At 44.7% G+C, this 21,896-nt stretch overlaps 1 protein-coding gene across 4 annotated transcripts in view; it reads left to right on the top strand.

Annotated features, from left to right (window-relative positions):
* Nucleotides 1-21,896, top strand: part of Myof (myoferlin) — a 147,459-nt gene that overhangs the window by 37,452 nt on the left and 88,111 nt on the right. For all 4 annotated transcript variants that reach the window (XM_021211174.1, XM_021211167.1, XM_029535054.1 and 1 more), the window contains exons 4-7: nucleotides 9,312-9,420; nucleotides 12,126-12,213; nucleotides 19,613-19,779; nucleotides 20,334-20,462. In XM_021211174.1, the coding sequence (XP_021066833.1) occupies nucleotides 9,312-9,420; nucleotides 12,126-12,213; nucleotides 19,613-19,779; nucleotides 20,334-20,462 (493 nt within the window). The remainder of the gene's footprint in view (nucleotides 1-9,311; nucleotides 9,421-12,125; nucleotides 12,214-19,612; nucleotides 19,780-20,333; nucleotides 20,463-21,896) is intronic.

Below are 21,896 nucleotides of genomic sequence, written 5' to 3'. Positions count from 1 at the left end.
CAAGGGGCCCTCCCCCCTTGATCACTAATTGAGAAAATGCCTTACAGCTGGATCTCATGGAGGCATTTCCCCAACTAAAGCTCCTTTCTCTGGGATAACTCCAGCTGTGTCAAGTTGACACAAAGCTAGCCAGTACATCCCCTTTCCTGGTTTCCCCTCCTCCCGGGAACCCCCTATTCCCTCCTCCCCTCCCCTGCTTCTATGATGATGTTTCCATACTCACCCACCCACTCCCACCTCCCCCCCTAGGTTCCCCTACACTGAGACTTCTATCAAGCCTTTATAGGATCAAGAACTTCTCCTACTGATGTCTGACAAGGCAACCCTCTGCTACATATGCAGCTGGAGCCATGTGAACTCCTTGGTTAATGGTTTAGTCCCTGGGAGCTCTGGAGAGGGTGGTCTAGTTGGTCGATATTGTTGCTCTTCCTATGGGGCTGCAAATCCCATCAACTCCTTCAGTCCTTTCTCTAACTCCTCTATTGGGGACCCTGCGCTCAGTCCAGTGGTTGGTTGTGAGCATCCACCTTTGTATTTGCAAAGAAATCTTATGTGTTTATGTCTGCCTGCTCTGCCCAGGTCTTTGAGATTTGCATCTTGTGTAAGTACCTTCCTGTGCTTTACTTAGTTTCTTTTTCTAGAGTAGTGTCTGAAATAAAACTCATTTTTTTAGGTACCTGACATGTTGTTATTCTTTTAATCTCTATCTCAGCACTATTAGATAAAATTTGTCAGTCCTATTTATAGATACAGAACCAGGGAACTTGGAGGAGTTAGTCTGTATATAGACTGTAGGGCAAAGTTGAGTCTAAATTACATTTCTGTCTTTGTTGTCCCTTAATCTTCTAAGGTTCATGTATGAATGAATGAAGGAATGTGTTTATGAATGATAAAGCTGATCTGATTCTTATGTTGAGAGAATTAGACAGCCAGAGTCTGGGAACTCCACTGACCTATTGCACCAGGCAAGCATAGATTAGACCCTTGAGGACTGGGAGGTCAGAATTGGTCAGGAAGAATGAGCAACGTATCAGGATACAGTCGTTCATTACAATCTCTCTTATTTATTTATTTATTTTAGTGTGTGTGTGTGTGTGTGTGTGTGTGTGTACATGCTATAAGTGCACATGAGGAAATCAGAGGACCACTTGCAGGAATCAGCTCTCTTCTTCTACCATGTGGGTACCAGGAATCAAAACCAGCCGTCATATTTGAAGGTAGGAGGAACCTTTACTGCTGAGCCGTCTCACCTGCCTGACTGCAGTCATTTTTAAGACATAATATTGAGGGTGTGGAGTTTGTGGAAAATGCAGGGAAGGCTTGCCCACATCAGGTTTGGGAACACTGTGGAGCACCGCTGTGCCTGCATTCTGGTTTTTGGTTTGTTTTTTTTTAAAGCCCATGAAGCCATAAATGGCCAAGAAGAAAGCTTCAGGACCGTCTTTAAGGATCCTGGTCTGTAGTAAGCAGGGAAGGCCATAAGAAAGGTATCTAGATATTGATACAGTTCTGTTGACTACAGTTTATTTGGGGAACTAATTGGGTTTCTACACACATTTCTCAACTGCGACCCTGTATGATCATCTAGATCGGGTGGGTTCCCTGCTTCCCGATCCAGCTCTGCCAGCCACCTTCTCCAGGCCCCTGGGAGAGTTTCTGCTATGACCATGGATCTAAGAATCATCTCAAGGCTCTGGAGAGGTCAATGGTTAAGAGCACTTGCTTTTGTAGAGGTCCTGGGTTCAGCCCCCCAGCATCCACATGGTGGGCCACAGCCATCTGTTACTCCAGTTCCAGAGGACTACACTTCCTCTTCTGGTCTCCATGGTCAATAAGAATGCACACAGTGTGCTAATTTACATGTAGGCAAAACACTCATACTCATGAAATAAAAAAAAAAAGGGAAAGAAAAAGAAATAGTCCAACTCTGGTCTCTGGGAATCTGCATGCATCTGCTGCTGCTGCTGCTGCTGCTGCTGCTGCTGCTGCTGGGAGCTTTGAGAGATGCATCCTGAGGGACAGCTGGGAAGAGAATCAGAGACCAGTGAGGATGGGCCCCTCTGGTCCAAGTGTGTCACAGAACTGAGGGAATGCCCCTTTGAGGGCCTTTCACCTTGGTAAGGGACTCTGGTACCATGACCTGCTATTACAGCTGTGCCCAGGAAGAAACCCCCGTGTCACTTGTCAATGTGTGTTGAGCAAGAGTACCCAGGGCCCTCACCACAGGTAGAGGAGCCAGTGCTAGTTGAACTACAGTAGAAGAGAGAGATGAGGCTCAAGACCCCACACAACTCAGCCACATCAAACTTACAGCCAAGGGACAGGGAAAGGGCAGTGGATGGAAATTCTTGAGAGGAAATATCTGGGATAGGGAAATTCTGGCTAAACCAACCTAACAGGATTCTTGCTGAAGGCAGGCCAGGGTGATCCCCAGTCACATGGCGGGTGGGGCGGAGGTAAAGAATTTGATCAGTTATCGAGATGGTTAATCAGATATCCAGGGTTCAGCAGGGTCCTTTGTTAGATCTGAACCTAAGGCAGAAGTACACGCTCTGTCTAGGAGAAGGCTCCTAGGAAAAAATTCTGGCTTTACCTTCGTCTGTGGCCTTGCTTCTCCTGGCAGTCTGGTTTGTCTTAAGAAGCACGCTTAGCTCACTCCTTATTCTCAGGGCCAGGGGGGAACTTGATGGGCACAGACCCAGAGGAGGGAGCAGTGTGGGAAATCCATGCAAAGTGCTACAGGCCTGGCCAAAGTGACAAACTCAGGCAGCCAGAACCAGGGCCTTCAAAGGATGGGATAGCTTGGTCTTCTCAGATCTTCCACAGGGCATTTGGGAACTGTTGAGGTTTGGAAAGGGTTTTTTTTGGCCCCAGCCCAGCTGCAGGCTATGATTCCTCCCTGAGAATGGCAGGGCTGGCTGTTTACAGTCCCTAAAAGCAGAAACAGAGAGTGTCCAGTTGATTTTCAAACCTCCAACAGGTCTTTCCTCTATGAAGGGGATTTCCAGCAATCTCCGTGGTGATGTCCCGGTTACACAGCGAAGGGACCCGGTGAACTGTATATCAGAGCACCCCTGCTGAGGCCCTCAGCCAGCAGGGTCCTTACTCACCACAGAGGCATGTGGCTGCGAATGGGGGCCCAGGCTGTGGGAAAAACATTTCCATTCCTCTTTTTAAAACCAAGTGTATGTTTCCAGTTGAACACAGTGATGAAGAGGGTCTTAACTGACACTGCTTAACTAAGGTAGCTAGCTTGACTCTCAGCTCCTCCAGGTATAACATGCAGTTGCCAGATCATGCCCATGGCTTAGAAGTAGCTCTGTGTCATGCATTGAGGCCTGCCTCCAGTTCAATGTCAGTCACAGACTGAAGGAGCAGTGACCTAGGTTCCCTTTGGCGTCTGATGCATCTGAAGCTTGTTACTTCTCCCAGGAGAGCTGCGGGGCCAAGGCCTGGGCATTTCCTCCACCGTGGCTTCCTTTTGGGACTGTGGCCCATCTGTTAGAGCCTTGGGAGCAGTCCATGGGAGTCTCTTGTTTTTCTGTGAACCACAGGGTAAAGCGTCCCTCTTACCCTCACATCTTATCATCTTGGCCTATTTACTGTATCATATTAGTAACAGAGATCCCAGGCTGAGGGTCACCTCCTCTAAAGGAAATCAGCTCATAGTCGGACTGAGCTGTTCCTGTCCCGCGTGTAGGAGGTCAAGTTATCATTCCCCGTGTTCTCACCGTTTTCTGTATCCAGGCAATGCCCCAGAAAACAGGCCTGGCTGGCCGACCTGTGAGGCAAGAGGTAGGACTGCAGCTCTGGCAATAGGCAGTGCTTCCTTCGGGTCAAAGGTCTCAGAAGCTGTATCGGTGTTTGCATCTTTCTCCACACAGCCTCACTGTCAAATATCTTTGAGATCAGTCTTTCCAGGCTTTTCTCAAAACACAGTCTTTACTCTGCACGCACATGCAGACACACACGTGAGCGCGCATGCACGTGTACATACACACACACACACACACACACATCGAGTTTTCCTTTACATGCCCTCCCCCACAACAAAACCACCAGGGTTTTATGATGAGAAAGCAAACCTTAGCAACTGGACTCAAGCTGCTTAGAAGAAGGGATTGAGGTTAGGAGTATGTAGTTGGCTCCTTTTATTCCTCGCCATTCCTGCCCTGTCATTGTTACTGCCCTCTTCTGGGGAAGGAAACCCAGCAAACTGAATCAGAACAGGTTACTAGCCATTCCACTGCATAAAAAGATGAACAGAAGGCTTTGTGTGTACTCAAGCCTGTTCTTTCTGGTTAGCCACAAGCCCCACTGTCCCCTACTGTGCTGTGTGACTTCACTGTATATTTTATTCTCTTACTGTCTTCACCTTTGCCTCTACACTGTGTGTGAATTAGTTGTGATCTGTGATATAATTTTGAAGGCTGAAACCCTGCCTTTCATTACAATGTCTCCAAAACAATTCTAGGAGTTTTACACACACACCTCAAGAACTGGTAAAGTAAGAAAAAGAAATACTTAACATACCCGTCGTTTCCTAAATAGACCTGTATGGGATATATCATATGTATAAGCCTAACCTGTGAAGTTATTCATTTCTGTCCATTTGTTTGCCAACAAAACAGTGACTCAAAGAATTGAGGGACTTAGTCAAGGAGAGAGAGAAGGAGAGAGAGAGAGAGAGAGAGAGAGAGAGAGAGAGAGAGAGAGAGAGAGAGAGAGCATAACACTTGGGCTACACAGGAATTATTCTCAACCTGGGTGATTTTGCCCCTAGGCCACTAGGTAATGTGGGAGATGCGTGATCTGGTCTCAGATGCTGGCTCAATCCCACGCCAGACCTCTTTTCAGTTCCACATAGCCGAGCCGCGGCACCCTACCCGTTCTCAGATTGATTTACCACTGATAAGAGGCTCTGGTCATTCTGCCTCTAGCTGGCTTTAACAAAAGCAAATCAGTACATGTTCAAGTGTATGAAGACAGCATCTTACTTGTCGAACTACACCACAAATCACAGACTGAAGCATAGCATGAGTTTCCCATCTTACCAGGCAAGCACCCCATTTAGACAAAGCCAGATGGGTTTTCCTTAAAAGAAAAAGAAAAGAACACATTTCATTCATTGTGTGTGTTGAATATAAGGTGTGAATGCCTACGGAATGTGTGTGTGAGTGTGTGTATATGTGTATAGTGTAAGTGCCTGAGAGATGTGTGTGTATGTGTATAGTGTGAGTGCCTGTGATGCATGTGTGTGAGAGTGTAAGTGTATATGTATACCTGTGTGTGTGTGCCTGTGATGTGTGTGTGTGAGTCTGTGTGAAAGAATGTGTGGTGAGAGTACTTGTGATGTGTGTGTGCACATACCACTGTGCACATGTGGAGGCCAAAAGACAACCTTTGGGAATCAGTTCTCACTTTTCACTTCACTAACGCAGGGTCTCTCTTGGTTTTGCTCCGTCTCCATGTACCACAGGCTAGCCCACAAGCTCCATGTACCACAGGCTAGCCCACAAGCTTCTATCCATTCTTCCCACCTCCAGGCAGAAGTGCTTGGGATTACGGGTGTGGGTTACCATATCTGGCTCTTAACCTGGGTCCCAGGGATCAAATTCGAGTCACTAGGCTTGCTCCCCAACCCTTCCAGATGACTTTTAAGTGTGTTATTGTTTATATTTGTCTTCTTAAATTGTTTAACTTGTACTTTTAGTTTCTGTGTGAGTGTTTATGCGTATGGATGAGCATGTGCGGGGAGACCAGGGGTCAACCTTGGGGTCACTCCCCAGGAGCAAACTAGCATGTTTTGGAGATAAATTTTCTCTCTCACTGGCACCTGGGCTACCTGGACAGCAAGCCCCGGGGACTCCCTACCCCCCCTTCACCTTCCCAGCACTGAGATTACAAATCTGCACCCCACTTGTAAATCTTTTTACATGGGTACAGAGACTGAACTCAACTCCACTTTACTGATCCCCAACCCCCATTTCATTATTCTTAAAAATCTCAATTGGTCCACCCCCATAGCAGCTGTTTTCTCTGGTGGAGGCGGAGTGGGGTGTCTCTCTCTGTCCTCATCATGTTAGAGGACTCAAACCCAGAGGAAGGAGAAGATGATGCTCACAGTATATGAATTAGCATCTAATACCCTAATGTTCATTAAAGTACTGTATAAAGTTTCTATCCTTTCTCAGCCCTGTCTGGTGGGCCTAACTGCTGTAAGGTTCACTCATCCCTCTGAAGGCAAAGGCCCTTTCTGTTGCTGGCTAGGGGCTGTCTTGTGCTATGTCAGAAGAGATGAGAACCTGCATTAGTCCCCATGTGCTGAGAGCTGTGTGCACAAACAGCTCTGTATCAGTCCGTTCACTCTTCCAAGAATCCATGGACAAATGGTCCAGATGACTGGGAAAACTGTCTGAAACTGCAGTGACATTCTGGTCTTGTGCAATCGAATCTACTATTCCCAGAGAGGAGAGCAGCTTAATTAACACTGGGAGTCACTGAGATATGTGGTGAGTGACAGACCCACACTTACACCCTGGTCCTATTTCTGAGGTCTGAGAACCTGGATAGACACCCGTACCCCCAAATATGGCATGCTGACACCAACAGCAAGACTTCAAAATGATGTGTTCACTCTGACCTCAACCTGTACTTCCTTTTTTTTTTTTTCCTGATGGTGCCAATGATTGACCCCAAGGCCTCGTGCATACTCGGCAAGGGCTGCCCCCCAAACCTACCTTCAGAGTTTTAAAGAATGCATTCTAAGATGAAACAGCCTTCTATAAAATGCATTTTCCTGTTTATTACTTATGCCTGTGAGTACACACTGCCTAGAGTTACATGAAAGTAATCAAGCCAGTCTCTCTACCATGTGCTATTTTGGGGGGATTTTTTTTTTTGGAGACAGGATCTTACTGTGCAGTCCAGGCTAGCCTTGAACACTTGATTCCTCCTGTCTTCATCTCCTGGGTACTCAGATTGTAAATGTGTACTGCCATACACACACACACACACACACACACACACACACACACACAAATATACTCTTCTGCCAGGCATGGTGGTAGTAATGTCAATACTTGGGATGCAAAAATAGAAGGAATTATGAGTTTGTGACCAATGTAGATTATATACTTAGTTCAAGTACATACTGGATTACATAGTTACTGTGTCTTAGCCACTTTCCTATTGCTATGACAAAACACCACGACCAAGGCAATTTAATGAAAAGACATTATTGGGTTTACAGCTCCAAGAGGTTGGATGGTGGCAGAGCAAAGGCATGATGGCAGAAACAGCTGAGAGCTCACACCTCAATCCACAAGTAAGAGGCTGAGAGCAGTGCACACTAGGACCGGCCAGTCCTTTGATACCTCAAAGCCCTGACCCAGTGACACACCTTCATCAAGGCCACACCCTCTAACCCTTCCCAAACAGTTTCATCAACTGGAGGCCAAGTTTTTAAACATATGTATAAGGACTATTCTTATTCAAACCGCACACCCTGTCTCCAGCACAAAACAGAATGAACAGAACTATGAATCCCCTTTGGCCTGGAGATGTAGCTCAGTGGCTGGGTGCTTGTCTGGTACCATGTAAGGCCCGGAGTAACATCACAGGCACAAAAATCATCTCTACCACTTAGGGCTTGTTGCTCGGTTTCCTATTTTAATGCTAGTGATATTCTACTTTATAACACTGCTCCTCATTAACATGTCACTGCAAATGTAGGCGAGCTATGAGTACAGACATCATTCTCCCTATTTTTCTATCCCAACCTTGTAGCCTGCACATTAAATTAAAAGCACACCCCAAGCTTTGTGCCTCTCTGGTCTCCTCCTCCACCCACATTCCAGGTCACTTCATCCGAGTTTAGACAATTTTCCGTGGATTACTCCCCCCCATACACACTTACTCATGCTAATATAGGCTAGCTCCCAGTGGATGTGTGCTCTAAAAAAAGAAACCTTTTAAAACATGCTTTAGTTAAATAAAAATTTCTATCTTTATTATATTAGCAATAACTGTAGACCATTCCACAAAGACCTTTAATGTGCCTGCCATGGGCTTGAAGCAGTGACTAAAACAGAGGCAACTGGTGTGTCCGAGGGGAGCGTTTGCTAGAGACAGACCTGCATTTGCTCCTCTGTTCATCAGTCTTGTGTCACAGGGAGCAGAAGCAGGAGTGAAAGAGACCTTCAGTGATTCCAGGGACCAGGAAGAGAGAGCAGGGAATGAGCATATCCTCATTCAAAAGCTGCTGCAGAGGGGATGGGCTAACAAGTCAGCCCCATAGACATCTAGATGCCTCATCTTAAAGTAATGCTCCAGGAAAGTTGACTTGGGGAAATATTCAGTGGGCAGTTTCCGGGTCCCCATCACAGAGCACTGCTTTCCTTGCTTACTGAAGTTTTCCTTACATCTTTCTCTTTCTAAATTCTGGGGGCCAGCATTCAGTTGTACCCTCATTTCCTCATTCACGACTGTCAGAATTTCATGGGCATTACAGTTTGACCCTCAGATGACTCCTTGTCATGGGGAAGTAACACGTGTTCTGGTCACTGAAATACTCTGGCCCACATTAGTTAAGTGATGTTCTTAATGGCAATGTTACTGGAGATGTCAGGGTCAAAGCCTGAAATACTCTGAAATACTCTGGCCCACATTAGTTAAGTGATGTTCTTAATGGCAATGTTACTGGAGATGTCAGGGTCAAAGCCTGGGCTGTGGTGACCCTAATAAGTGAGATTCAGCCACTTGTCCTCAGGAAGCCAATGAAAAGGGCACATAATAGTAAAAGGCAGAGAGGAAGTTTATTCTGTGAGGACACAGTGGGAAGAGAAACAAATAGAGGTTAGCTGACACCCCCAACTCCATCTTTGGGGTGCTGATATGAGGTTTAGGTCTAATAGGGAGCAACAGGTATGAAGAACTAAGCAGTCCTGATGAAGGTGTGCTCCCATCCATTAGTGGCCTATTATCGCTAGTCTCTGTACAAGGTAGTCTGACGATTGTAGGAATTATGGGAAGTTTCTTTCTGGGGAACAAGTTCCTCTTCTGATTGGTACAATGTTTTAACTTTTTTCTTCTCTTTGCACAAGTCTCCCGGAGAAATTCCAATTTCTTGGGGACCATTGTTTCAGTAGCCTGATAGCCAAAGAGAGGAGCGTGTGTGTCTCTTTAGAGTATCTGCATCTCTGCCAGGGCAGATACAAGGATAAACGAATGTGAGGGCATTGGGAATTCTAATGGCCTGTGGATGTGTGCTCCCTCATAAGCTGCTGTGCCCTTTGTTGTTTTCCCTGCAGATTAATTGGCACAGCAACTGTCTCCCTGAAGGACCTGATTGGGGACCAGAACAAGTCTTTGCCCTACAAACAGACCTCCCTGCTAAATGAAAAGGGACAAGACACTGGGGTGAGTGCTCTTCTGTGGAAACACAGAACAAGATAGTCAAGGAAAACACTGGAAGTTTGGTTTCGTGATAAATGGATCCATTTGTCAATGATAGGGGTCTCATCCTCAATTTTCACAGAATCAGCAAATCTGAGATTTGATTTTATTTGACAGAATTCCATATGGTAAGCATATGGTTATAGCTCAATGCTATCCACATGGGTGTTGACATTTAGCTTTGGGTATCTAGCCTTTAGGTTGGGTCTCCAACGTACCTGACAAAGTCTGATACATTACCTTCTGGGTTAAGATGGTAATATCATTGTGTTTATCACCACATTGACTGCTGAATATCTTTTGATCCCAGCCCCTCTCTATAAGTATATGTTACCTGACATAAAATCAGAATTCAAAGCTCCCAGCAGTTGGGAGGTTGAGGCAGGATGATTTCTGAGAGTTTCAGCTTCATCTATTAGTGAATTCCACCGTAGCCAGGAATATACAATGATACCCTGTGTTCAAAAAAAAAAAAATCCAAAATAGGTTTTAAAAAGTGTCTTGAGTAACTCTGGTTTATATGCTGCATGACTACTAAGTCTTCAAATGCTGTCATGCTCAGCCCTTGACCTCTAACCCCTTCAACTTTGAACCATTTCATTTTACTTGCAAATCTGGGCATCACTGTAAGCGTAAACATAGGAGAGGCCTCTTGGAATCCGAGGGAGAGGATGCCAGTGAGGCTGTGCTGGTTTCTGAGGCTGTATCTGCCAGCCATGAGTCAGGGTTCTGATTATAACCCATGCATTCAAAATGGTCTCTGTCATGTGACTACTCAAAACCCACAGGAGAGAAATGGTGCCATGACAAGGCAGGATGTCACAGGTTTGTTTTGTTTTGTTTTGTTTTGTTTTTGGATTGCTGTATTATTTGTTGTTGTTGTTGTTGTTGTTGTTGTTGTTGTTGTTTTGATCCATATGCACACACACCCACACCCACACCCCCCCCCACACACACACACATACACATGCATGCATGTGTATAGCACAGAGTTCTCTGTTCTGAACTTTTGGGGCTAAGATGAACACGGCTCCTCGGGTCCCTCACCCTCTCTGAGATTCCGAAGCATCCCTTGGAGTACTGAAACAACTGGGACCACCGCGTGTAAAATAGCAATATGCTAGTTTTTAAGAGCACAGTTTCTCCTGTTACATTTGAGCTCCATGGTGCCAGCACATGGCCTTCACAGTGAACCTTGGTCTGTGAGTGCATAGCCACAGATCCTGCTCTTGTGACTGCTTGCTCGATATGCATATTATGGATATTATGAACTAATACGTTCATAATGTCCTGTTCAGTGTCCCCAGGCCAGTCTCATGCACCGAATGTGCTGATCCATGAGGAAACATTCGCTGATGAGCAAACAAGAAAAAACAGGAGCAACACAGACATATGTGTCTAGACATGCATACATGAGAGTCATTAGCCACAGCAAAATGAGTAAATGAAGGAAGAGGGCCAATTAAATTTGGACTTGAGATAAATAACGAGCTACTTTTAATGTAGCTGTGACCTAAATATTAGAATAACTTATTCCATATTTCATCTTCTTTAATTTTTTTCTTTTTATTTTATGTGTATGGGTGTTCTGCTTGCATACAGTGGCCACAGAGGCCCAAAGAAGGTGTCAGATCACCTGAGACTGGAGTTTCAGAGTCATCCTGTGAATGCTAAAAAAATCAAATCAGGGTCCTTTGAAGAGTAGTTGGTGTTCCTAACCACTGAGCCATCTCTCCAGCCCCTGTATTTTATCTTCTTAACCTGATGTGTGTGGGGTTGGGGGTGGAGAATAACCATTTGCAAAGGACTTCCTTAATTTTGGAGTTTGTCTTTCCCCACATCGGGTATATTCCTTTCATTTATGAAATGATTGTGATAGTCAATGGGTATGTTTGGTGAAATAAAATTTAACAATTCTTCTTCAAGGGATATAGCTCAGTGTCAGAACATTAGCATGTTTGAATCCTGGTTCCCATCCTTGGTACTTTAGGGAGAAGGTTTTTTTGTTTTGTTTTGTTTTTCAATTTTTCTACCAAACTTTTTGACGTCTTATAGGTTCATGAAGTCTAAAGACATAAGCTCTGCTTTGTTGCCATTTTTGTTTGATTCCTAGATTTCCTGGGATCATGGTTAATGTGGGGGGGGATGACAATTATGTTTAACTTTATGATTTGTGCGTTTGTCTTTTCTTTAATCAGACCCAGTTTCCTCTTTCTTACGATTGTGCTATTTGTGACTAACCTTCTTGTTAGTCATAAATTCTTTCCTGTAGAGACTCTCAAAATAAATCTCAGTAATTAGTATTTGGGAGCCACAAATGAGTTATTCGTTCTAAGTGAGCATCTCTGGTTGTACTTCTATGAGCAGAGGCCATCACCACTGCAGGACAGAAGCTAGCTACCAGTTCACACTTGCTTGTTACAGCTTTACTCTAGTCGGAGAGGTTGCCCTTGGCAACCTGCAGTAAAGTGGCTTCTTTCCAGCTCTGCCCTGGCTCTCCTGGGGTAAGAGAGGCATAGTTCAACATACCATCACCCTTCCCACCTCTGCGGTCTCACTTCCATGCCCAGCCCTTCCAAGCCTCCTGCCCATGGTGAACTGTTCACACTAAGTCTGTAATATTCTCTTACCTGCACTGACTCTTTATGCAATGGATTCTTTCTATTCAGGCCACCATTGACCTGGTGATCGGCTATACCCCACCTTCGGCTCCACTTCCAAATGATCCGAGCGGGACCAGTGTGCCAGGCATGGGAGGTAAGCTGGCCCTCCTGATGGCCCTTCTCACCCCAAGGAGATTGTTCCCCAAGGGGAATCAGCCAAGCATACGAAGAAAGTTGCTAGAGAAACTCTATTTACAAAATGCCTTTCCACCAGAGGTGAGGCTGAAACAGGTCCTGTGGTGAGCAGTCTCGCAGGGAGCCGTCCAGTACACACAGACTGTAGAACAGTTATCGCCTTGCTTTAGCTTCGTGATTTCCACTGAATACAATGTCTCAGGTTGTGAGGTTCAAGAGCCTTCATATTTTACAACTCCCAAAGATATGATGGCTGGGATGTGTTCCCAGGCTCTTGTATCATGGCCAATACCCTTGGACTGGGCCCTCTTTTTCTTCCTCTGAGCCCTGACCTCCTTTCCTTCCCTCCCAAACTCCCCCTTAGTACTGTAGTCATATTTTTCCTTCAGCACAAGCCACTTGTCCTCCTGTGTCGTTTGACATCAGATGTCATTCCAGACAGGGTTAACCTGGGGCCTCTGGGATGGGCTCAAGCCTCTCCCTGACAAGCCGCCTTTTCACAACGTTGAATTTGACTTCCCTTGTTTTTCTGCAGGGTAACAGCGTTACTGAAAATGAGTTTTGTCCTAATGAAACAGAGAAGTTTCCAAAACAAGCTGTTTGTTACGCTAAATATGGTGGAGGGAGATTTTGTCTCTTTAGGTTGGCCATAGGACCCTATAATACTCTGGGCCACAAATATGACTTCCCCATAGCAAGTTTCTGCTTCCTTAGAAACGATCAACCCTTTCAGGGAAGAAAGAACCCTTCTCCAAGATTCCCCTTATCTGAGGCCATTTCTCACATGTGGCATGATGTCATCTGTGTCAGCCTGGAGTCCTGGCAGCACCGTGGCATGATGTCATCTGTGTCAGCCTGGTGTCCTGGCAGCATTGTAGACTGGCGGGTCTACCAGACCCAAGAAGCTGCCTCCCTGACACTCAATGGCAGGCCTGAGCAAACACTGGCTAGGTCTAACACACAGATTCCCACCGTCCTAATCAGCTTGAAGGGCTGGACAGAGGTGGAGATGATTTAGCACTTGGGTTCCTTGAATTTGGGTTTTAAAGACCATCACTATGCCATACTATACTGCATCACCATACTATGCTATGCTATGCTATGCTATGCTATGCTATGCTATGCTATGCTATGTCATGCCATGCCATGCCATGCCATGCCATACTATAATACTATACTATACTATACTGCATCACTATGCTGTACTCTACTGCATCACTGCACTGCACTGTACTGCATCACTGTACTGTACTATACCGCATCACTATACTGTACTATACTGCATCACTGTACTATACTCTACTGCATCACTATACTGTACTGTACTGCATCACTATACTGCACTACTGCATCACTATACTGTTCTGTACTGCACTGTAGTATATCACTGTATTGTACTGTACTGCATCACTATACTATACTGCATCACTATACTGCACTATACTGCATCACTATACTGCATCACTATACTGTACTGTACTGCATCATTGTACTGTACTGTACTGCATCTCAATATTGCATTGTACTGCATCACTACACTGTACTGTACTGTATTACTATACTGCATCAGTGTGCTGTACTCTACTGCATCACTATACTGCACTATACTGCATCACTATACTATACTGTACTATATTACCATACTGCATCAGTGTGCTGTACTCTACTGCATCACTATACTGTACTATACTGCAAAGGAGTTGGCTGTGTCAGGGGGCTATGTAAGTATAATATGACAAGGTAAATTTTCTTGATTTAGAACAAGAGTAAGTTTCATTGATCTGTAAGTATTCATATTCTTTGTTATATAAAGTTATTACTCACCAGGGCTGGGTCAGAGGTCACATTCAGAATGTTAGCTTCATACTCAGGCTTAAAGTCACTTATTTAAAGAAGCACAAAAGAAAGGAAGGAAGGAAGAAGGAGGGAAAGGGGAGAGAGACAGAGACAAACAGAGAACTAATTTTTACTAGCTAGAAAAAACAATCATTGTTTTTTTACTGTTGCATACTTTAATGATATACACAGAATATTGGGTCCAGATCATTACCCCTTTAACTAATTCTTAAAGATTTGTCATTTTGTATAAAAGTAATGAAGGTTTCCCTTAACTTATATAGATATTTTCAATTTTTAAAATTTTAGTTCATTATCTATTTTTAATACAAGAAATATCAGCTTATTAAAATGCAAGCACCATAAAAAGATCTCAGAAGAAGCAAGAAGAGAAAAGAGAAGAGGAAAAAAAAACCTCAATCTCTTGAGATACATCTGCCAGCAGTGATGAGCAGAGTTAAAAGTGTCACTCACACGGTGGCTGCTGCTGAGAAGTGTGACATCTTAGCGATATAGCACAAAAGAAAGGTGGTCAGAGGATGCCCTCTGGAAGTTAAAAAAAAAGTCTGGTCCCGACCAAAGACTCAAACACTTCAGAAACTTCTTTTGAAAGAATGCTTTTGAGGAACCCTTAGGTCAAGACAGCAGAAGATTCAGAGCGTGGTGCATTATATGGTTGACTGAAAGCGTGTGGTGTCAAAGATGTCCCCTTACAGACTGCCTTAGAAACTGGCTCCATGTCGGAAAGAAGCAATGAGCCAGTCTAAAGATTTGGCAGCCTAGAATCTTGTTACCATGGCAACTTGTTCACATTCTGTCAGTCAACTTGACTGGAGTATACATTTCTGTTACCAGAATAAGCTATTTTTAAAAGCTCATATCTGTTTTTAAAGAACCATCTGTTCAATGTGTACTTTGCTCAACTAAAGAAAAGCAAAAATTCATTCATAGCCTGATGCTGGTATTTCAAATTTATCCATGAATAACATTCCATGTATAACAAAAGTGCTTTTGTGTAAAGGTAAATTTGATTTACTTCAGAAAAACAGTTACTGATATTTATTTATACGTGTGGCATGCAAAGATGAGAAAGACCATGCTTGGCCCCGAGGAGCTCACAGTCACTAAAGAAAGATAAGATAGACTAACAGCGGCCCAACAAATGTGATAAGTTCTTCTCCAGAAAGGAGTCAAGCAAAGGATTGCAGGTTTATCCAGTCACCTTACATTGACAGACTTATGAGGTAATGTGTCTGACACTGGCTTGCAGCCTGTGCTGTCAAAGGCATATGCTTCCAGGATGAATCCCAAGCCTGTGTTTCTCTTGATGTTTGTTAAATTCTTTTCTTCAATACTGTGTGTGTGTGTGTGTGTGTCTGTATGTCTGTGCCTCTGTGTGTGTGTGTGTGTATAAAGTGACATGTTATAAGTTTTTTGGGCACCTAACTGCTATTTATGCAAGAATTGGAATGGAAAGATAATGACTATCTCACAGTAGCATACAGTTATATGACTTCTAACATTTTAGAAGCCCAGAAACATAATCTAGATGTGGTGATGTTCACTGTAAGAGGTGCACCTAAGAGGCAAGAGTTTGCCACAAGTTTAAGACGAGCCTTGGCTCCATAGTGAGTGTCAGGCCAGTCAAGACTACATAGCAAAAAAACATTGTCTCAATAAACAAACAAACAAATAATAACAATAATAAAAAGTCAGGTCCAGTAGGACTGTAATCCTAGCCTTTAAGGAGGAAGTAGGAAGGTTATATACTCAAGGCCAGCTTTGACTTCATAAAGAGCTTAGGGCCAGCCTGGGATACATGGGACTATGCCTATAAAAATAAATAAATAAATAAATAAATAGAGAAATTCAGAAATATTATAATTAAACATCTGCTGCTATGCTAGTTACCCTTTTGTGCTTCCAAATTCCTTCTTTCCATGTTCTGTATTGTATTTCTTTGGTATAATTCTTTTTAAAGATTTATTTATTTATGTATTTTATGTATATGAATGCTCTGTCTTCATTCCAGAAGAGGAGATCAGAACCCATCATAGATGTTTGTGAGACTTCTATGTGAGATGTTTGTGGTTGCTGGGAATTGAACTCAGGTCCTCTAGGAGAGCAATTGGTGCTCTTAACTACAGAACCATCTTTCCAGCCCCTGTGTATTATATCTTTAAACTTACTCTAAAGATAATGTTACCAACCTTTTGTTCTGGGTTTACAGTGACCTTTGTTTCAGAGTCATACGATTGTGCCTTAACCAGTACAGACACTTAAGTAGACTTTATCATAAGAGGCCAGATTATTATCATAAGCAAAGAAAGACAACATTGTAGCAATAGGAAAATGGTAGTAAATATTGACCAAAGGGTTGGCAGGGAAGAGGCTATTCCAGAAAAGCTGTTTTATTATGAACAGAAAGTCAAGAGGGTCATGGGCCAGTGAGTGTGTAGGCAGAAAGATAAAAGTGTAAGAGACTGACGGAAGCAGAAGGCCGAGGTGACCGGGCAAGAACTCTTCCTCAGTTCATCCCTAGGTGGCCAGCCTACACTGGGAACTCCTGTCAGGCTCTCCTACCCTAGCAGTGTGAGGGAGGAGGAGGGGGAAGGGGGAGAGGACAGAGAGGGGTACAGGAGCACTCTGAGCTACGATGAGTCAGCAGATCTGATTATGAGCATTGGTCCATTCTCAAATTGTCCGTCTCTCTGATTCTCTAATTTCTTGCGACATCAGGGGACTGGATTAAATAATACAGATGGCCTCTAACTAGGAAGTTCTATTTTTTGTTGTTTCAAGGCAGGGTTCCACTCTAGCCCAGACTGGCCTGGAAAATCTACTGTGTAGTCCAAACCAGTTTTAAATAGCAAGAGGAGATACGATCTATTCAAGTGTGATAGTTGGTCCGAAGTTGGGAGTCATACGTATTTCAGGAGAGAACATGTTTGTAAGTGGGATGGTTATTTTGTAGTTGAAAAACTGAGAGAAATTTGCATCCGGGCTTTGTTATCTCAGTGAAATAAGCAGGATTGTTAATGGAGAATGAAGCTTTCCAGGTAAGAATAACTGCTGGGTGTTGGAGGCTGGGATTATGCTTGCCCAGCCTGTGCACTGTCCTGAGCACATTCTCAGCAATGCAAACCATAGGAGGTGGAAAGATGAACTGATCTGACCTTGGTGGCTTATGGTAGCCATCTCAGGTCAGGAGCCAAGAAAATAATGTCTTGGAAATGTTGGAGATAACCAGGAAGCCCCAGAAGTCTACTTAAAGCTTGTGAGACCAGTCAAGGTGGTGTGTGCCCTGCTCAGCTGGGTTGGGCTTTCTAAGTGCAGAGGGAGAATATGATGTACAGAGTTAAACAAGCACATGGGTAACATGCACGGAGAAGAAGAGGGGTTGAGGCTATGCACGGCAATCGTCATGTCAGACCACAGGCTCTGAGAACCGGGGAGAGTACTGAAGAAATGAAGGGGGTACCAGGCAGGCAGATGGTGTAGGTGGTGAGGCCTGGGGCTGCCTATGTAGAAGAGTTGAGCAAACTAGGAAGAATCAAGAGATGCCTTCTCTAGTGGGTTGAGTAATGTCCCCTGAAAAGTCATGTGTGTGTGAAATTTCAGAACACATCATTTGGAAACAGAATATGCATGTTGTTGGTTAAGATGAGGTTGTCCTGGATTGTGGCAAACTTTAAATCCCGTGGTGTCCTTAGGAGATGAAATTAGGACACTCAAATATGCAGGGAGTAGGTCACACGACTACAGGAAGTGATTGGAGTGATTGGCATGGTTGCTAAGGACCGCTAGGAGCCGCTGTATGGGAAGAGGCAGGAGGACTCTCTCCCAGATGCTTCATGGGGACTATGCCTCTACCCACACCCGAGATTTCACTTTCAGAGCCTGAGGCTGCCAGAGAACATCGCTTGAAGCCACCCAGTTTGCAGATCTTTGTTAGGATAGCGCTGGGAAGACCTACACCCATTCAGTCAGCAGTTCCTAACCTGGCATTGTCCTTTGTCATCATGACAGAGTCAGTCATTGTTTGTAGCTCTGGGTCACATCCAAGCCTGGGTCTCATTAGTGTGTCATGCCAGCATAGGCACTAGTGTGTTGGTAGGGAGACAGCCCGGGCAGAAGGTGTGTTCAGCAGGGCCTTGGTCTTCCCTCCTCCTTCATGGAATACTTAGTGTTGTTCAGCCCTGAAGGAAGAGCTTCAGAACCAAAGGTGGAATGTACAAATGCTGCTATTTTTTCACCTTGTAGGTTCTCTAAGGTTATATACTATAGATAGCCAGGAGTTTGACGTTTTGGCGTGTGTGCATGCGTGCCTGTGTGTGTGCATACACATGCTGTGTGTGCGTATATGTGAATGTGTGTGTGCTTGCACAGCTAGAGGTCAGTGCCTGAGGACTTCCTCAGTTGCTCTCCACCTTACTCTTTGAGATGGGATTCTCACATTGAATCTGAGGCTCACAGAGTCAGCTGGGTTGATTAACCAATGAGGCTCACAGATTAGCCAATGAGGCTCACAGATTAGCCAATGAGGCTCACAGATTAGCCAATGAGGCTCACAGAGTCAGCTGGGGTTGATTAACCAATGAGCTCCAGGGATTTGTCTGTCTTTGACCCCCTTGGCACTAGTGTATTTTACTAAGTCATCTTCCCAGGACCTTTTTGTCTCTTAAGAAAAGAAAAGTTAAAGTTTGTCAATATGTTTCAAAGATTTAGTGACTAAAAGAGAGGGGAGAGGTGGTAGGCAGAGTTGAGTGTGTTTTTTTAGAGAAAGAAAAGTTTGCATGTAATTGAGGGTTAAAGGCAGGAGGAAGGTGATAGTGACAAGGAGCCACCTGGGGCCCTTAAGATTGAGGGGACATTTGTGGAGAAGAATCTAAAGGACAGCAGAGAGTTAGAACATTATAATGTTGTGTGGGGAAAACTTTCTCCCTTGAATCTGTAGAGTGACTGGGAAGTAAAGGAGGGGCCAGATGGATGTGGAAGTAACAACCAGAAAGGCAATATGAGGAAGAACATGGCTGCTGTGATGCTTGACAAGAAAGGGGCTATGAGGGCTATCTTGGTGAGCCTGGCAATTGTGACTTAGGAATTGTGGGATCCCAACATGACTTCTGGGTTGGTCTCTAGACAAGCAGTGAGAAGCAGGGCATGGGGGATGGGAGGTGGAAGCTTGAATTTATCTGTGCATTTGGTTCTCCATGGCATTTCTTCATCTCTTTAGTCCCTGATTCCAGGCTGGCTCTTGAGGTGGGTGCACGCTCACTACTTCTCTCACTATTCTTGTGCTCTCTTGTCTCTGTGAAGACAGTCTGACCGAAGGTCCTAATACACCATGCATGCATTTTATGTAAGAAACTGTGTCTAAGCACCAAGTTCCCAGTTGGTGCCACCATATCATCTCCTTTACGTGCTACCTTGGGAACAGGGCAAGTCCAGGAGACCAGCGTGCTAGATAGACAGTTGCAGGCTAAGGACCATCATTAACTGGTTCCCCTTCTGTATTTCAGAAGAAGAGGAAGAAGATCAAGGAGATGAAGACAGGGTAGATGGCATGGTCAGAGGTCCTGGACCCAAGGGGCCACCTGGGACAGTGTCCGAAGCTCAGCTTGCTCGGAGGATCACCAAAGGGAAGAACAGCCGGAGGCTGCTGTCCAACAAGCCACAGGATTTCCAGGTGGGAAGGGCTCTGCTGCTCTGTGCACAAACTGCCACCCCCCCTGGCCCACAACCCAGCCACTGCTGTGCCATCACGATGAATGTAGTCCTATGGACAGGGGCACATCTACTGAAAAAGGATATAAGGACATGAACCCAGAAAGGAGAGTTTTCTGTCTATAAGTGCGAAGGGTTTAGTCAAAGTAGACAAGTGACTTCAGAGGGATGTAATGGGAACTTCCCTTTCCTCTAGAAGCAGGTGGGGGATGATTAGCAAAGGATAGCAGCAGCTCCAGTACCTGTTGCACTTTTCTTAGCTTTCAGCATGAGTGCATCGCAGGGACACTTGGAGACCAGGCCTCAGGGCAGGAATCTCAGCCTTCATGGCTTCTCCCAGGCCAGCTCTGAACCCTTTCTCTTGCTCAGTGATCAGAGATGGCCCCTTCCATTCTGGGAGGTGTTAGTACCGGTTTTAGGTATCCTTGTGAGCCAGAGAGTTGAGGTGACACCCAAGGATCCCTTTGAATCGCACACTGGAGAAGCTTTGGGAACAACACCACTTTGTGCTTGCAGATCCGCGTCAGAGTGATTGAGGGTCGTCAGTTATGTGGCAACAACATAAGGCCCGTGGTGAAAGTTCACATCTGTGGTCAGACACACCGCACAAGAATCAAGAGAGGGAACAATCCGTTTTTTGATGAGGTGAGTGGGTTGAGAGTGCATGGTCCTGCTCACCCAGTCTGTCCTGTTTGTACATGTCTCCTCCTGCCAATTTCACCCAGCTCGCAGAGGAGGGAGACACAGGGTTAAGAAGAACTGGAAAGTACAGTACAGGCCTCCGGTGTGAAGCACAGAGGGTCAGAGCCACACAGGCTTGAGGCCACCTAACTAGCTTCCACTGATTCCCAATTGCCCATGTCTTCCTGACATTTCTATAGTTTCCTCCCGGGTCCCTTTATCCTGGTGATGGAACGTGTGATGTTCATCTGTATCCACTCTAGCTCTTTTACATTACAGAATGACTCTAAAGGTTGACTGTGTCCCTGTGCAATCCAGGCTTCAAGAGGTGTCAAAATTTGCTTGGCTACAACAATATTTCATATTAGAGAAATGCCACATGAACAAACAATGCATCCCAGTTCTGTTGACTTCTGTGACACACTCAAAAGTGCTTAATGCCTTACCGGTCCTCTCAGACCCTGCGAAGCCACAACTGGGCATGAACAGAAACAGTGTGGGAACCCCTCAGAGGCTAGCTGTGCCATGTTCAGGAGACACAGCTAGCTCTGAGATGCCTAGCCTGGGCCTTTCCTCGTCTCTCTTTTTCCCTACAGTCCTGATTCTGGCTCTGTCCTTTTTTCCTGTCTACATTCATAAGAGAAACCAGTTTCTTCTCTTCTGCCCCCTGTCTCTTGTCTTACTCAAGTGAGGTAAGGGACCAACCCCATTTTCTTCAAACCTATACCTCTTAGACTGAAGATAGACAATAGCATATAGATGCCTATAGATGCCAGTGACTAGGGCTTTAGAATGAAACATGTCGGTTAAGGCTTTCATGATATGGGCTCTATGTTAACTAAGGTACTCTGAGGAGTAGAGCAATGGTCTCCATCTTCCTTAGGCTTTCATATTCATCATCTTAAGTATGTAAGTGTGGTACCAGAAGCTGGACCTGGAGCATCATACTAGGGCACCTGTCATACACTATACTAGATGTATACTAACTACCCTTAGCTATAGTTCCAGACCCCTCCCCCCCTTTACAGGGCACCTATGTCTTGATACTACATAAACAAAACAAAAGCACCATCTACTGTGTGTTGTAGATAATATGTCAGCCTCTATCAGACTATGGGGGTAGATAGATAGATAGATAGATAGATAGATAGATAGATAGATAGATAGATAGATTTTTCGATCAGTTTCACTCTGTAACCCAGGTTGGCCTGAGACTTCTTTACCTCATTATCTTAAGTGCTAGGATTACAGGTATGTAACAGTAGGTACTATACACTAGGGGTGGAGTATTTTATAAAACAACTACTCCCTATAGAAAACTCAAGAGGAATAGAACTATTCTAGGTAAAAATTAAACGGAAAAGAAATGACATCCAGATGCAGCTGTGATCTGTGTGT

This window comes from Mus pahari, chromosome 1, assembly GCF_900095145.1.
Source record: "Mus pahari chromosome 1, PAHARI_EIJ_v1.1, whole genome shotgun sequence".
Taxonomy (NCBI): domain Eukaryota; kingdom Metazoa; phylum Chordata; class Mammalia; order Rodentia; family Muridae; genus Mus; species Mus pahari.
Note: the sequence above shows the minus strand (reverse complement) of the source record. Positions and strands in the feature narration are given on the sequence as shown.